At 42.8% G+C, this 16,658-nt stretch overlaps 1 protein-coding gene across 4 annotated transcripts in view; it reads right to left on the minus strand.

Moving 5' to 3' along the window:
• VPS13D (vacuolar protein sorting 13 homolog D) overlaps window positions 1-16,658 on the minus strand; it is a 246,601-nt gene that overhangs the window by 80,189 nt on the left and 149,754 nt on the right. For all 4 annotated transcript variants that reach the window (XM_081226396.1, XM_081226395.1, XM_081226398.1 and 1 more), the window contains 2 exons: window positions 11,923-12,057; window positions 10,599-10,766 (listed from right to left, as the gene is read on the minus strand). In XM_081226396.1, the coding sequence (XP_081082522.1) occupies window positions 10,599-10,766; window positions 11,923-12,057 (303 nt within the window). The remainder of the gene's footprint in view (window positions 1-10,598; window positions 10,767-11,922; window positions 12,058-16,658) is intronic.

Consider the following 16,658-nt stretch of genomic DNA (forward strand, 5'->3'; position numbering starts at 1 on the left):
AAGGTAAAGCCAGACTCTCGCCCCCTCTGGAAGTGACATCCTTCTTTCTTCCACGGTCTCCCTTATTTCCACTAACCTCCAGCAATGCAGAAATCACTTACTGGCATGTCCTGATATAAGCTGAAATTTTTCTCCCTACCACCTCCACTCCACAAAACATGTTGCTCTAAGAACTGCTCTCATCACGCTTTCTCTTTGTGAGCTCCCAAACATTTCACGTACACAGCACGTGGTTAATGAATGAGTCAATAAGCCTCCTTAGGGAAAGGTACATTTTTCTCCCCCCATGTTCTCTGAAACCCCCTCTGCAGGAAAGGTGTGCTAACACGGCTCGCACCACACCGATGACCGGAAACCCAAGTCTCAGGTGGAGATGTTGGTTTCTATAGTATCTGGTAAGATTCAAGAAGTACTGCCCAGCAATGTTCTAGAAGTCAGAGGCCAAGGAAGGAGCCCAGAGCTCTACCACTTTCTGTTTGGCCGCCTTGGGCAAGCTGTTTACTTCCGCTGGGCCTCGGTTTCTTCCTGGTGGTGGCGGCAGTTGCGGTGGCAGTAAATAAAAGCGTCACCTGCTTTCAGGCTTATGGACGGGATCAGAGATATAAGTCCTTCATCAACAACTGGAAGTCAAGACAGATATCAAGTGGCATTATTATTATTCTAATAAGGGATTATTAAATTCTAGTGAGTTACCCTTACTTCTCCTTTTCTCCAGGAAGCAAAGCCCGGGTCAGGTCAATAGAACTAATCAACCATAGAACTCTCAGGACAACACACCATCCCCACCCAGCGTTCTCCATCCGGCTTCTTAACTGCAGCAATGGTGTCACTAAGCGTCTGAAAGCCAACGTGCCAGCAGAACTCAGAGACATAAAGACCTCTACAAAATGTGAAAAGCTGTATTTCAGAGTGAGGGGAGGTGAGCAAGGAAAGAAAAGGACTTACTGGAGAGAATGAGTTTATATTCTGCCATCAGCTGACAGTGGGAAAGCACAAGTCTCCCTACCTTCATGACCTCTGTGCTGAAAACCAAATTTTAAAATGACATCCTACTTGCGTAGAAACACTTAAAGTAGTGAAGTTCAGTAAATAGCTTAAGGAAATTACAATTTGACATGTACATTGAGAAGAAGCTGGCTATTGGAGCACACGCTGAGGTGGCCCGAAGCTCTGGTCTGCTCCCCCGTCAAAGCGGAGGAAAGGCCTGAGTGTGCAAATCAAATTATTTAAATCTGAATAAATCTTGGGTTAAGCACATCAGGTGTGTGAGAAAGTACAGCCAGCCTCCTCAAACGATTTTAAGTCATCTTCTGTTTGGTTAAGGGAAACCCAATCTTTTTGTCCCATTTCAATCCTTTTACAGGAGATTAGGGATTCCCCGACAGTAAAGATTAATTCAGCAAGACTGGAAATTACAGCTGGAAAATCCCAAGGTCCAACATAGAAGGGAAAAAAAAAGTTGGGAACGAATGGAGCTTCAACTGCTTGTGTTTTAGCTTCTACAATGGCTTGGGTTCGGTAGAGGGTTATGTCTGAGAAGCTGCATTATGTGGAGGAAAACTATACAGACTCCCAAAGCACTTGTTCCTAAAACTTATGACTCCAATACTCGTTATGAAATTTCAGTCAAGGTAACTGACCATTGTGGTCTCATTTTTCTCATCTGTAAAATGGAGATAATCCTTCCTTCCTTATAGGGTACACATGAAAATTAAATGAGATAGCATCTGTAAAGCTCCTAGCCCTCTTTCTCTGACATACAGGAGCCACCCAATACACGGTGGCTACACATCCTTTTCTGACTTTTAAGTATGATATTCCAAGGAATCCCCTATTTCCCCTAAGAAAACACTTTGATTTAGCTTTTCTTCAAGATGGAGAGAGACAACAATTACAGGGGAGGAGGTACAGAAAACCAAAAGGACCTTCCAAACAGAGTGAGTGTTCTGACTTTTTACTGCCAAGAATTAGAATTTGATTTGTTCTTCATGTGTTTATAAAAGTGGGTTACAGTTTGTCTCATTTAAGCTTGTCACACTTTTTCAAGAAAGGCCGAATACTGATACAAACAGTACTGGAAGGCAGAAAAGGGAGGACTAACACATCTCTGGGGTAACCAGTCAACCCAAGAAAATCTTGAACATATTATCCTTTTACTCACCATGTTTACACTAGGATAGAAAACCACTACTCTTTGGGGGCCACAAATATTTCCTGTCTTTTCAATTTAGCAACTGAACATACTTTTCCACCACCATAGACTGCAGTGCAGGAAGACAGAGTGAATTCCTCTGAAACATGAGATGTTTGGTCTAAGAAGATAACTAAAGACCTGACTCTTAGCTGAACTACTACTAAGAAATGAAGACAAGTTCTAAACTTTTCCGATCTTTCTGTTTCAAAAACAGAGAGTCAATGGTGGTGTCATTCCCTACTACTTCTGGCCGAGCTGCTCAATTAGGGTGGGACAAGAGGACAGCTAAGCCCCACTCACCAGGCTCCTTCATGAGCAAGGCTGCTCAGTGGAGCAAGGTGGGGACTGCCTGGGAATTCTGGCCACTCATGGGATTCTCATGCCTCCACTTCACCCGCCCGCCCCCGCCCAACACACTTCCAGTTCCCGCAAATATTTGAGGTTTGACCAAGTTAGGATAGGTCACTGCTGGGTCATTCAGCATCTAAAATTTGCCTCTAAGCAAAAAGAGCTCAGACTAAGAGAATCATTTTAGTATTCAAGGTTATCAGAGGAAAATAAAACAAAAGCTCTGCTGCCAAGAATTTGAGTCATTTCTCCATATACAACAACTTCAAGGCACCTCCTCTTGGCTGGAAAAGAAATCCCTTGGGTGACTTATTTCGGATCAAAGTCTTTCTGAAAATAGAAAACTCTACATTTTCTAAGGGATAGATCACTGTCTGAAGTGAATTTCATTTAACTTAAAGTTTTATGCCAACTTAAATACACTAAAACCCCAATGCTTATAAGAAGGCATTCACCTCTTAGTTGCTTACAGGTACATGGAAAAGCTATTATGGGGATATCAGCTCAACTATAAAATGGAACAGTCATGCATAATGACAGAAACAGATACAAGTCATAAATTGCCTTTTCCCCTTCGGAATCCATGCAGGCAGGCACTCCAGTACATTCTTTTGTGCAAAGATAAAACTTTTGCCTTGAATAAACAGTGGCTTAGTCTCATTTGAGCCTTATAAATAGACTGCCTACAAAACAAATACAAACAAATGCTGTTTATCTTAAACAAAAGGCAGATGGACCCCTCTGCCCTCAACCAAGTCACAGTATATATGACAGGAGGCTGGCCAGTGGCAGGGGCTGGCTGAGAATCCCTGGGTGCAAGGACACAAAGTCAGTTTCCACTGGATCACTGCTATGCCCCAAATCTGGTTTCCTGGGCACAAAGGGCCAGTGAAAGGTTCTCTCGGAAGGGAAGTGGCTCCTCCACATACGGTACCCCGAACAGAGACCAAAGAACAAAATCCCATCTAAAGTGCTAGCTAGCTTTTCTACTGAACTATGCAAACAGTCTCAATTCCCCTCTCTCTCTTCCTCACTTAACTTGCTTGTATTTATCTTCAGACGGTTTTCCTAAAAGCTATCGAAATTCATTGTGAGTCGAGGCAGGGCTCTTTGCTTTTCTCATTGTTGTTTTTATTTTTTAACATATAGAGGAATGTCTAGAACAAATCAAGCAGTTAGCAGTACCTCCAAAGTGCAACTAAAAATGACAATTCAGTTGCCATTGCAGACGATCAGGTGCTGGCTCCACAGGTTCCTGGTTGACCCTGGGGAAGTCACCTTACCTCTCCGGGCCTCAGTTTCTTCACTTACGTACTGGGGCTAATACTGCCTGTCCTATCTATCGACCAGGTTATTCTGATGATCAAGTGATATCACATGAGTAAAGCCACGTTTGCAATCACCAAGGGTCTTACTGTCTATAAAGGAGCTGGCGACGGTCATAACTAATCCCACACAAGAATGGCCATAACCAGCACCATTTCCTGAGGGCCTGCTTTGTGACATAGGTGACGTGGCAGCAATCACCTTACAAGCCAACCAAGTGATGCCAAATCATAAGCTTCTGGGGGGAAGCGAACAGTAAGGAACTTTTCATATCCTCTACAGCGCCTGGAAGAAAGCCTCACACACACAAAGGAGAGACATCACAGAGGGCAAAAAACAAGGCCTTTAGAATTAGCTGGACTTGGTTTCATACTCTCCCCGTCATTTCCAGTTGTATGACCGTGAAAAAATTGTTTAACTTCTTTAAGTCTCAGTTTCCTGATTTGAAGAATCGAGATGAACATACCCAAGACAATGTACGTAAAGAGTCTATCACAAGGCCTGACAAAGAGAAGGTGCTCAATCAATGTTTATAAGTGGGTATGTTTTCCATAATGAAGCAGGGAGGTGCAACCCTGTTCCTGCACCTTTTTCCTACTAATGCTCTTTGCACCAAGAAATCTATGAAGCTATTAGGTCTTTATCCAATTCACAACAAACAAAACTGATTTAAAACAATAAAACAATGGCTAAAGCTATATAGGATAAAATGTATTAACTAAAACTGACAGAAAATTCCTATCTCCTTGACAACAATTTAGATCTGTAGGATTTGAGGGAAATCTGGGCTTGGTAGAAATAAATGCTCTAAAGCCAAAGAGAAAGAAAGAAACCTATCATACAATTGTACAAGTTATCAGTAAAACTAACCTTCAGTGAATAATAAACCATGAATTCTAATTCCATGAACAACAACTGCCTTTGATGAAAAACTTTTAGTTAAAAACAGGGAAAATTATTAAAATATTTGCATTCATAAGCGTAGAGTCAAAACATAACTGAGATCAAAAAAGTACCGAAGATCAGAAGCATCCTATATCGCCTTGATAAAGACACAAAGAGAGGGATGGAAGGTAGGGCAGAACAGGGCAGAGGTTCCATTAGTGATGATCAAAAGTGCTCCTCTCTTTTGCTGGAAGAAATTACGTACGCGATTGTCTTTCTTCCCTTAGGAAGACCAGATGACAGCTGTACAGAGAAAACACTCAGATTCTACAGGGGCAGAAAAGAGAATGGAATCATTTGTTCTACTGTTAACATCTGAGATTTTCTTGGTTTGAAAAGAACTTTCTTTACTTTTAAGAATAACTATGTAGGGCTTCCCTGGTGGCGCAGGGGTTGAGAGTCCGCCTGCCGATGCAGGGGACGCGGTTTCGTGCCCCGGTCCGGGAAGATTCCACATGGCGCAGAGCGGCTGGGCCCGTGAGCCATGGCCGCTGAGCCTGCGCGTCCGGAGCCTGTGCTCCGCAACGGGAGAGGCCACAACGTGGGAGGCCCGCGTACAGCAAAAAAAAAAAAAAAAGAATAACTGTAATTTTTCTGTACGTATATGAAAATAATCACAAAATAATCATAGACAGAAGGGAAATGAGAGTCCATCTAAGAGAGGAAATTTGTTCAATGAATATCTCCCCAATTCTCTGGCTTTCAAAGAGGTTAAGAGGGTCTTGTAGATATTCAAATGACACCCACCTAGGGAAAAGCATGCTCTTTTCAATTCGTGCAGCAGAGGGAAACTGCTCCTCTGACATGGTTTTGGAATTTGAAATGCTGTGCTTTTCTTAAGTAAATCATATTCCTAGAAACTAGGATTCCAGAGGCAATCATCCTGTCATGGCCTTAGGAATACGATCAGATCTTTGAGGGTCTACTCAAAGGGTTAGAGTCATTTTACCAAGATCCAGGCAAGGGAGTCATGGGATAGATGCTCACAGCTTGGTGGCTAATCCCTAAATCATATCACCTTAGATCTGGAATCCATAAGCTGATTTCTGGGGTTTGGGGGAACAGAAGAAAAGGCTAAGAGAAACAAAGGGGATAAAGGGCATAGATTACCTCCTGGTTCCTTGATGCTAATATGAAATAAATTAAATAACAGTTTAAAATGTAATGAGAAATTCCAGAAGTGGACATGGTAGACCTGAAATTAAAAATTTGCTGTGAATAATTCACAACATCTACCCACACACAGCTAAGACCCGCAGGTCAATCACCTTCTTATGTGACAGAATGAGTTCCCTTTTAACTTCTCACTGGGTTTTTACATCTTCAAATCTTTTGCTCCTCAGGTCAGTGGGACAGGGGAAATTACCATCACCTTCTCATAGATTAAAAAAAAAAAAAAAATTCCCTCAAGATCAACAGAGGAAAAGGTTATTTAAGGGTAGGAATGGGATTAGAACCCAGGTATTCAGACTACCAAGTGCGCTCAATGCTCAACCCTATGTCTACAATAATGATTTATTATCTCTTGGGAGGCATGAACCTCTCTGACAATCCAATAAAAACTTCAGATCCTTGCTTCAGGAAAATACACATATATACAATATTTATAATTAATTTCAAGAGGTTTATGGGGCTTCTCCACTACATTCAAAGCCTATTAAACCAAGGTTATAGGACTTCCCTGGTGGCGCAGTGGTTGGGAATCCGCCTGCCAAGGCAGGGGACATAGGTTTGATCCCTGGTCCGGGAAGATCCGACATGCCGCAGAGCAACTAAGCCCGTGCACCAAAACTACTGAGCCTGTGCTCTACAGCCCAGGAGCCACAACTACTGAGCCCGCGTGCCACAACTACTGAAGCCCGTGCGCCTAGAGCCCGTGCTCCACAACAAGAGAAGCCATCGCAATGAGAAGCCTGTGCACCACAATGAAGAGTAGCCCCCGTTCGCCACAACAAGAGAAAGCCAGCACGCAGCAATGAAGACCCAGTGCAGCCAAAAATAAATAAAATAACTAACTAACTAACTAACTAAATAGCTAGACAGCTAGATAAATAAATTTATTTTTTTAAAAAAAACAAGGTTACAGCCCTTTGGTCTTTGCAGCCAAGTGGGGCTGGCTGGCTGGGGCTCGGCGAGGTGCAGTTCTGTCTTGTCTGACCCCGTTCTTTAACCACTGAAACTCAGGCACTCTTCTTTTTTTTTTTTTTGCGGTACGCGGGCCTCTCACTGTTGTGGCCTCTCCCGTTGCAGAGCACAAGCTCCGGATGCGCAGGCCCAGCGGCCATGGCTCATGGGCCCAGCTGCTCCGCGGCACATGGGATCTTCCCGGACCAGGGCACAAACCCGTGTCCCCTGCATCGGCAGGCGGACTCCCAACCACTGCGCCACCAGGGAAGCCCTCAGGCACTCTTTAAAGGGATACTTCCCACAGGCCAACAGTTGATTACTGTGGTCATTTGCACTTCCTTAAACTCTTCTTGTGTACACAGAAAAGCAAACAAAACATTCCCCCAAAGCAACATTAAAGGTCTGATTTCAACCCACAAAACTACAAGAAAATGGAGATCTTTGGCCAAACTGCATACGTGCAGAATCAAAGATGACCTGAATGGGCATTTAGCTGATAGACCTGGCTTTTGAAGCTACCATTTCCAAAATGAAGTGGTAATTTTAAGTCTCTTTGCTTTCTCGTGATAGATATATGGACTAATTGTTAGAACACACCCAGCATTCCTGGTATCAAAATAAATTACATAGCAATTCCTCTGAGTAGCAGTCTGTGACGCCAATACTGATTAGCTCACTAAAGGCAAGAAAAAGCATGAAGAAGGATGCCGACCACACGGGGAGTAGGGTTCCCACTCAAGAGGCCTTGGGTCCTGGAAAACAGTACCCTTATGCAAATCCAACAACAAGATAAAGCATGATATCCAGCAAGACAGAAGATCACTGCCACCCAGGCCTTCATATGGATTAGGGAGTGAGGGTGGAGGTAAGGAGTATGCTGCCCTTTCTTTCTGCTTACGTTATATTCTCATACTGACCCTCAAGGTTCAAAAACAGTTTTCCAGGGGAAACAGAAGAAGATGATGAATGAGATGTCCCCGAATGAGCGAGAATAAAGAAAGCGCCAACCCTTTTCACCGGGATGTTGCAGAGAAACTCTGGAGAAACCCACAGAAGGTCTCACCTGTGTAGAGCTCACAGGCAAGTTAAGTTCCCGATGTCTTCATTCTCATCCACAAGGGTAGCTAGAGGGTCCTAACAGCCCAACCGGCCCACACGGAGTGTGAATCTCCCACTCTCCGAGCCTGAGACCCTCCTTTTCTGTAGACTACAATATACTGGCTTTCATTTCAAGGCATTAATGGTTTCCTGGTGGCTAAAGTCTGTACATTTTACATTGATGTAAACCTAAGAGTCAAAGTGAAAACCCATTTCTCTTGTTCAGTTCATGTTTACAAAGTTTTCATAAGGTCATATCTCACTTTATTCTCATAGTAAGCTATAAAGTCAGGGCATATTCCAGGCTGAGGAAGGCCTTTCAATAAACCATAAGTGCCTTTTTTTTTTTTTTCAAATGAAAACAAAGCCCAGGGGTACAAAAATAAAGAAAGGAATTATAAAACCAAAGAGACTGTCCTATGTTAATTAGAGTTTTTTTTTTTTTTTTTTTTTTTTTGCGGTACGCGGGCCTCTCACTGTTGTGGCCTCTCCTGTTGCGGAGCACAGGCTCCGGATGCGCAGGCTCAGCGGCCATGGCTCACGGGCCCAGCCGCTCCGTGGCATGTGGGATCCTCCCGGACCGGGGCACAAACCAGCGTCCCCTGCATCAGCAGAAGGACTCTCAGTCACTGCGCCACCAGGGAAGCCCCTAATTAGAGTTTTAAAAAAGTAAGTAAAATCTTTAAACTGAGCATTTACAACTAAATTTTTTTATTGAAGTATAGCTGATGTACAATATTATATAAATTACAGGTGTATACAGGTAAATATTTTAACTGCATCTGTTTATATCAAGTTTAGTAGCAAAAGAACATTGAGGAATCTGTGCCACTTTTATGTTGCTGTCAGGGGTGAAGGTCCAAGAGCAGCATAGGCAATGATTCAAGGCAGAAATGTGCACACTCATTCAGACTATGACCCGGAGTCCATTTCCAAACCATGATTTAGAAATGGCAAGTCTCTTGCCTCTCTACCTTTCACCCTTTCTCTAAAAGTTAAAGAGTGTTGCCTATTTTGAACCACAAGCCAAACAGCACATTTTGTTCTGGTTTAATGTAAGTCCAGCAAAGGCATACCTCGGAGAGATTGTGGGTTCCGTTCCAGATCACCACAATCAAGCGAATATTGCAATAAAGTGAGTCACACAAATTTTTTGGTTTCCCAGTGAAGACAACGTTAAGTTTACACTACGCTGTCGTTAAGTGCACGACAGCATTATGTCTAAAAAAATAATGCATACATCTTAATTTAAAAATACCTTATTACTAAAAAATGCTAACCACCATCTGAGTCTTCAGCGAATCATAATCTTTTTGCAATATAACATCAAAGATCACCGATCACAGATCACCATAACAAATATAATCATAATGAAGAAGTTTGAAATATTTCAAGAATTACCAAAACGGGACACGGAGACATGAAGCGAGCAGATGCTGCTGGAAAAATGGCGCCGACAGACGTGCTGGACACGTGGGGTCGCCACAGACCTTCAAGTTGTAAAACACCCACTATCTGTGCAGCACAAGCAAACGAGATCTGCCTGTATTGAAAAACCTGATCTGACTAAAGAACCAGCAGCTCTAGAAAAGAGTTTGGAAAACAGGAATCAATCCCCAACGTTCACACATTATTACCAAGAATGCTATGCGACACAGGAATGTTGCCGTTCAACTCGACCTCCTTACCTGCTCATCAAGATAAATTCCTACGTGGTACCTGAAAGGCTCTCTACGGTGAAGCCACCATCCCAGTGGCCACAGCACTAGTGCACCTGTGACTCTGCTACAACAATGCTCTATGGTAGACAAGCGGGGAGCACAGGCGCTCTCCCGATGCTGGTTCATTAGTGAAAAGGTCAGTCTCTAGAAGGAAACTCTGTCGAGCTGACAGGAAGGGGAGGAAAGCAGAGTCTTTAGACGCCTTTTGCATGTTATCAAATAGCAACCCCCCTTCAACTACGTTCACCTGTTTCCGGCTTCACACGTAAAATCGGCTCCTGCCAAAAATTAAACTACGGAATAACAAGATGTCCACCAAACAGGAGGCCAATGAACAAAAAAGCCAGCTACACAGCAAGGCACAGCAGAATTACACTGCTGTCTTTCCGCTGCCGGACTCAGATGACTTAGAGGGGTGCTTCGCTCTAGAAGGCCGCACCACAGTTTGGACTTTATCCTGTGAGCTGTGGGTAATAACGGGTGGATTTTAGGCGGGAGAATGGCACAATCAAGTTCTATGTTTTATAAAGCGAGTTCATTCTGGCGGCATTGTGAGAGCTGCGGTGGAGTCAGGAGGCTATGGCAGTGGGTGAGGGAAGAGACAACCAGAGCCTGGCTGAAGGCAGTGGGAACGGAGAGGAGGAAGGTGAGAGACTGCAGAGGAGCACCTGATGGACTGGGGCCGGGTTACTGGAGGTGCGGGAAAGGCAGGGCACATGGGTGATGAAGCCAAGGCCATGTATGTACCTTCTCACAACCTATGAACTCTAAAAGAAGTTAAGGTAATGTAGAGGACTCCTGAGGCTACTTACAATGGAATTCCACCTCTATTTCCTTACCTTGGCAGCAGAGTTTGATACTCCGTGTGTAACGTTTCTGATAAGGCCCCCAACATTTCCATACTTTATCAGTCCAGTCACCCCTTCAGAAACATCATTCAAAAGCCCCATGGGATTGCCAAGGAAGTCCACCGATCCCAGGATTCGAGCTGCCTGGCTGAGGAGTTCCTGTCAAACAGAGCAGGGAAAGAAGAAGAAAACCAGCGCCTGTTTATATTGGCAGATCGAGCATCCCAAGCAAAAAGGTTAGAAATCTCTCTTGTCCTCCATTCCCACCAACACCAACAATCACCCTTTAATTCTCATCAACTGTGAGCTCCTGCCCTTCGTGAGCTCTGCCCTAAACCTCTCCCAATACTCTCAGTACTCTTATACTCTTCGAAGCCATTCAGAAGAAGAAAAAAAAGCTATGAAACAGGTAAGACTCTTCACAAATACTTATTAGTATATATAGCACACTCTCCTTTCCATCGCTCTACAAATAGGGAATTAGCCAGCAGCGGGGTGAGTTTTAAAAGGAAAGTGAGGGAGGGAGCAGACTTGGAGCCCCCTCAGAGTCTGCCGAGCTGGTGGTGCATAGAGTGGGCACGTTCAGATCTACCCAGCAACCCCCCACTTCCTGTGTGCCCCCGCTGCCTGACTCCACGGTCCAGGGATATCTGCTATCTCACTCTCCTCACAGTGCAGTGGAAATATCACCGGTGAGGGAGGTCAAGGAAGGAAGCAAAGAAAGAAAGGGGGGAGATAGGAGGGAGGAAGGAGAGAAGGGAACACGCATAGGATACACTTTAACTCTGACAGCAAATAAATTTGATATGATCTTGACCCTTCTAGTCATCGAAGAGTACGTCTTGGCTTTAGATTTTGGTCTTTGCAGTCTGGATAATAAATACAAAATGGAAAATATCCAACTTGATAAAAACTTTTTAAGTTCAGCTCTAGGGCAAGATTTCATAGGCTCTAAGAACACTGATGCAGTCGCTGAAAGTAGGCCCATGCCTGGCAAACAGGGTTCACATTCACAGTCTTTTGTGTTGTCATTAAAGCCTCAATTAAACCCTTAAGATTGTGACTGATCTAGTGGAAGCCCCTGAGACCAGTTCTGAGAGACAAGATTATCCATTCATAAATCAGATGCACTGTTTCAAGATTTTCATGATGTGCGTGGACTTCATGGGCTGTGATGTGACCCATAACACAACAATCAGAGCTGAAATGTTCATCTGGGTTGTCAATAGTGACATCTCAGTAACCAGAATTCCCAAACAACTAAAACAATCATTCTGCTTATGCTCCAGCCACTAAGTACTGCTCCAAAGCTCACCTCCTGGAAATGTTTGAGGATATCATTGATGATGAATTCCTTGGTCTCATAGGGATGTACCCGAGTGAATGGATCCAGATTAATCACAGCATCTTCAAACCGAATCAATGGAAATCCCAAGGTGCTTTTTAGGGCCTAGTTAGGGGAGAAAGGCAACAATATGCTTTAGCCATATGATGGTCTGGCCTTCCAGGGTACTGTAATTCTGAATTCCACGAAAGCTACAAGTCATGTCAACTTTCCAATGAGAGTCAAGGTTATGATATTAATAAATAAGGGTTTTCCCCTGTAATTATAAAAGTAAAATATTAGGAATATATATAAAAATATATAGATATATCACTCAAAGTAACATATATCACATAGAAATAAACACTATTAGCTTCACAGCATAATTCTTTCTGGTCTGTTTTGGATCTGTATGTTTGTCATGTTCTACTTTTTTTTTTTTTTTTTTTTCTTTTTGCGGTATGCGGGCCTCTCACTGTTGTGGCCTCTCCCGTTGTGGAGCACAGGCTCTGGACGCGCAGGCCCAGAGGCCATGGCTCACGGGCCCAGCCGCTCCGCGGCATATGGGATCCTCCCAGACCGGGGCACGAACCCGTATCCCCTGCATCGGCAGGCGGACTCTCAACCACTGCGCCACCAGGGAGGCCCTCATGTTCTACTTTTTGACTGAAGCATACCACACATACGTAAAGGTGTACTAATCAAATGTATGGTTCAGTGATTTTTCTCAAAGTAAACACAACCATGTAACCACCACGCAGACCAGAAGGTCGGTTATTATCCCCAACTTGGAAGCACCATACCATCACCCCCTCTTTGTGGACCTCCCATCAAGACCCCCTCTTCCCCTAAGGTAACCAGTATGCTTGTTTTTAAAAAAATACATTTATTTATTTATTTATATCTTTTCTTTTTTTTTTTTTTTTTGGTCTGCACTGGGTCTTCGTTGCTGCGCGCGGGCTTTCTCTAGTTGCGGTGAGCGGGGGCTACTCTTCGTTGCGGTGCGCGGGCTTCTCATCGCGTTGGCTACTCTCGTTGCGGGGCACAGGCTCTAGGTGGGCAGGCTTCAGTAGTTGTGGCACGTGGGTTCAGTAGTTGTGGCTCGCGGGCTCTAGAGTGCAGGCTCAGTAGCTCCGCGGCATGTGGGATCCTCCCGGACCAGGGCTCAAACCCGTGTCCCCTGCATTGGCAGGTGGATCCTTAACCACTGTGCCACCAGGGAAGCCTGTGGTAACCAGTATCTTGACTTCCAGCACCACAGCTGAGTTTTTCCTGCTTTGAATTTTATCTAAATGCAATCATCAGTATGGACTTGGTTGTATGTGGCTTCTGACATCAACGCTAAGTCTGTGAGAGTCACTAGGTTGTTGCACACAGCTGAAGTTTAAACACAGCTGTCAGTGCTACACAGTATTCCAACATATGAATAAAACTATTTAACCACTGCTGTTGATGAACAGTTGTGCTGTTTCCATTTTTTTGCTATTATGTATAATGCTGCTATGAACATTCTTGGACATGTCTTTTGGGGCACACTTGTATGCATTTTTCTTGAATTATCTACCTGGAAGTGGAACTGCTGGGCCATAAAGAACGTACATGTTCAACCTTATAGCCTATGCTGCCAAGCAGTTTTCCAAGGCAGCTGAACTGGCTTACTCTCCCTGCAGCAGTCTATGAAATTTCCCATTATGCTACATCCTCACCAACACTTGGTAAAGATAGCTTTTCAGAAATTAATTTATTTATTTATTTATTTATTTTTGGCTGTGTTGGGTCTTCATTGCTGCGTGCGGGCTTTCTCTAGTTGCGGCGAGTGGGGGCTACTCTTTGTTGCAGTGCACGGGCTTCTCATCGCGGTGGCTTCTCTCGTTGTGGAGCATGGGCTCTAGGCGCGCGGGCTTCAGTAGTTGTGGCACGTGGGTTCAGTAGTTGCGGCTCGCGGGCTCCAGAGCGCAGGCTCAGTAGTTGTGGCGCACGGGCTTAGTTGCTCCACGGCATGTGGGATCTTCCCGGACCAGGGATCGAACCTGTGTCCCCTGAACTGGCAGGCGGATTCTTAACCACTGCGCCACTACGGAAGTCCCGAAGATAGCTTTTTAAAAAACAAATATTCTAATGGGTGTGTAATGGTAACTCAGTGTGGTTTTAATTTCCATCTTCTTGTTGAAGGATGAGATTAAGCACCTGATAATACACACATCAGCCTCGTGGACATACTTTTTTGTTAAGTTCCTACTTGAGTCTTTTGCTCATTTTCATAGTGGATTGTCTGTGTTTCCTTATAGTTTTGTAGGAGTTTTTCTTATACATTCTGTACACAGTCTTCTGTTTCATGAATATACTGCAAGTATCTTCTCCCATTATGTGACTTGTCTTATCACTCGTGGGTGTTTTTTGATAGCAGACATTCTTAGTTTTAATGAAATCCAACTTAACAATCTTTCCCTTTATGGAAAGAACTTTCTATGTCATAGTTAAGAAATCACCTACACTAAGGTCATAAAGATATTCCCATACGTTTACTTATAGAATTTTTATTGTTCTGTTCTTCACATTTAAATCTACAATCTACCTGAACGTGATTATTATATATGTTCTAAAGCACAGATCAAGAAGCATTTTTCCCACATGGGTATCTAAGCGACTGAATAATATTTATTGAAAGGCCATCCTTCCCCTTATTGTAGTACAGTGTAACTTTGTCATAAGTCAAGTGAATGTACTTATATGTGTCTGTTTTTGGATTCTCCTTTGTGTTTCATTTTGCCCTGCCTTCTGCCAATACCACACTGTCTTAATTACTATAGTTTTATAATAATTTTGAAGTCTGTTAGTGTAAGCTCGCCAACTTTGTTCTTTTTCTTCAGGACTACCTTGGTTACTCTTTGCACTTTTCATCTCCAAATAAATTTTAGAATCAGCCTGTCAATCTGCCACCAAAAAAATTGCTAGAATTTTCATCAAGACTCTATTGAATCTATAGATCAATTTAAGGAGAAATGGCAACTTTATAATATTGAATCTTCCAATGTATTAACATGGTGCACCCCTTTACTTGTTTAGGCCTTTTAAAATTTCTCTCAGTAATATTTAATTGCTTTCTGTGCAGAGGTCTGGTACACACTTTGTTGGATTTATTCCTAGGTATCTGTGGTACAGTAAAAATGGCCACAAATTCTTTGCATCTTCTGTCATTAGCAGAGTCTATTTCCCCTTCACCTGAATCTGCACTGACCTTATAACTTGCTTCAAACAACAAAGTGCAGCAGAAGTAACATGTGCAACCTCTGAGCTTTGGCCTCAAGAGATCTTGGAGCTTCTGCTCCGCCCTTTTTGATGTTTCCACCATGTGAAGAGGCTGAGACTAGCTTCCTTGAAGACGAGAGACCACGTGGAAGGGGGTCTATTGACAGCCAACAACAAGCGACTGACACGGTTGTAAGGTCACCTTATATACCCTTTGGTCTCTGCTGACTGGCAGGTGACTGCAGCCACGTCAATAACCACAAGTAAGTCCAGCTGAAACAGCATCCAGCTAAGTCCAGTCTAAATTGCTGACCCACAGATTTGTGAACAAAAAAAATGGTTGTTTTAAACTACTAAGTTTTGGCATGATTCGTTACACAGCAATAGATGATATTGTATTTGATGTTTTCTTAATGGTGTTGTAAAGACATCCTTCAAATTTTCCTTTTCTCTGACATATAGAAATACAACTGATTTTTGTACAATGTCTTCAGTGACCCTGTTAAATTTACTTATTTATTCTAATAACTTAGCTGTATATCCTTTTAGATTTTCTAGGTAATCATGTTCTCTGCAAATAATAAAGTTTTCATTTTCCTATCCAGTCTTTATACCTTGTATTTATTGCACTGGCTAGGATCTCCAGCATAACAGTGAAAAGAAGTGGTGATAATGGCCATCCTTCCCTGCTTTCAACAGATCATCACTGTGTATGATATTTGGGGTAGCTTTTTTATGGACACACTTAATCAGATTAAGGCAGTTCCTTTCTATTTTTTTGTTTCCTGAGTTCTTATCATAAATGGATGCTGAATTTTGTCAAAAGACTTCTGTGCAACTATTGAGATAATCATATTTTTTAATTCTTTCATTCTGCTGATGTAGTGAATGACATGATTTATTTGGAAATGTAAAGTAAACTTACAACCCTGGAATAAACCTGATTTGCTTATGATATACTGTTGGCCCTTGAACAACGTGAGGGTTAGGAGTGCCAATCCCCTGTACAGTCAAAAATTCTCATGTAACTTTACAGTCAGCCCTCCATATCCACAGTTCCACACCCACAGATTTGACCAACCATGATCATGTAGTGCTGTATTTACTGAAAAAAAAAAAATCAGTATATAAGTGGACCCATGTAGTTCAAACCCCATGTTGTTCAAGGGTCAACTGTATTTTCCTTCTTATACATTGCTATATTTGATTTGGTAACAGTTTGTCCAAATTTCTTTCTTCTATGTTTGTGAAAAAATTCTAGTCTGTAATATTCCTTTATTATCTGATTATGTTCAAAATATAAATTATAGTTTTCTGGTAAACTTCTTGAACACATTTACACTTATTTTAAATTCTGTATCTGATAATGTCAACATCTGGTTTCTGTGTTTCTAGTGTCTGTTTCTAGCATCTGTTTTTTCTCTTGATAGGCCTGGTAATCTGTGATTGAATGCTACACTCTGTATAAAAACTTATAG

Source organism: Mesoplodon bidens (genome assembly GCF_964165515.1).
Source record: "Mesoplodon bidens genome assembly, chromosome: 2".
Classification (NCBI taxonomy): domain Eukaryota; kingdom Metazoa; phylum Chordata; class Mammalia; order Artiodactyla; family Ziphiidae; genus Mesoplodon; species Mesoplodon bidens.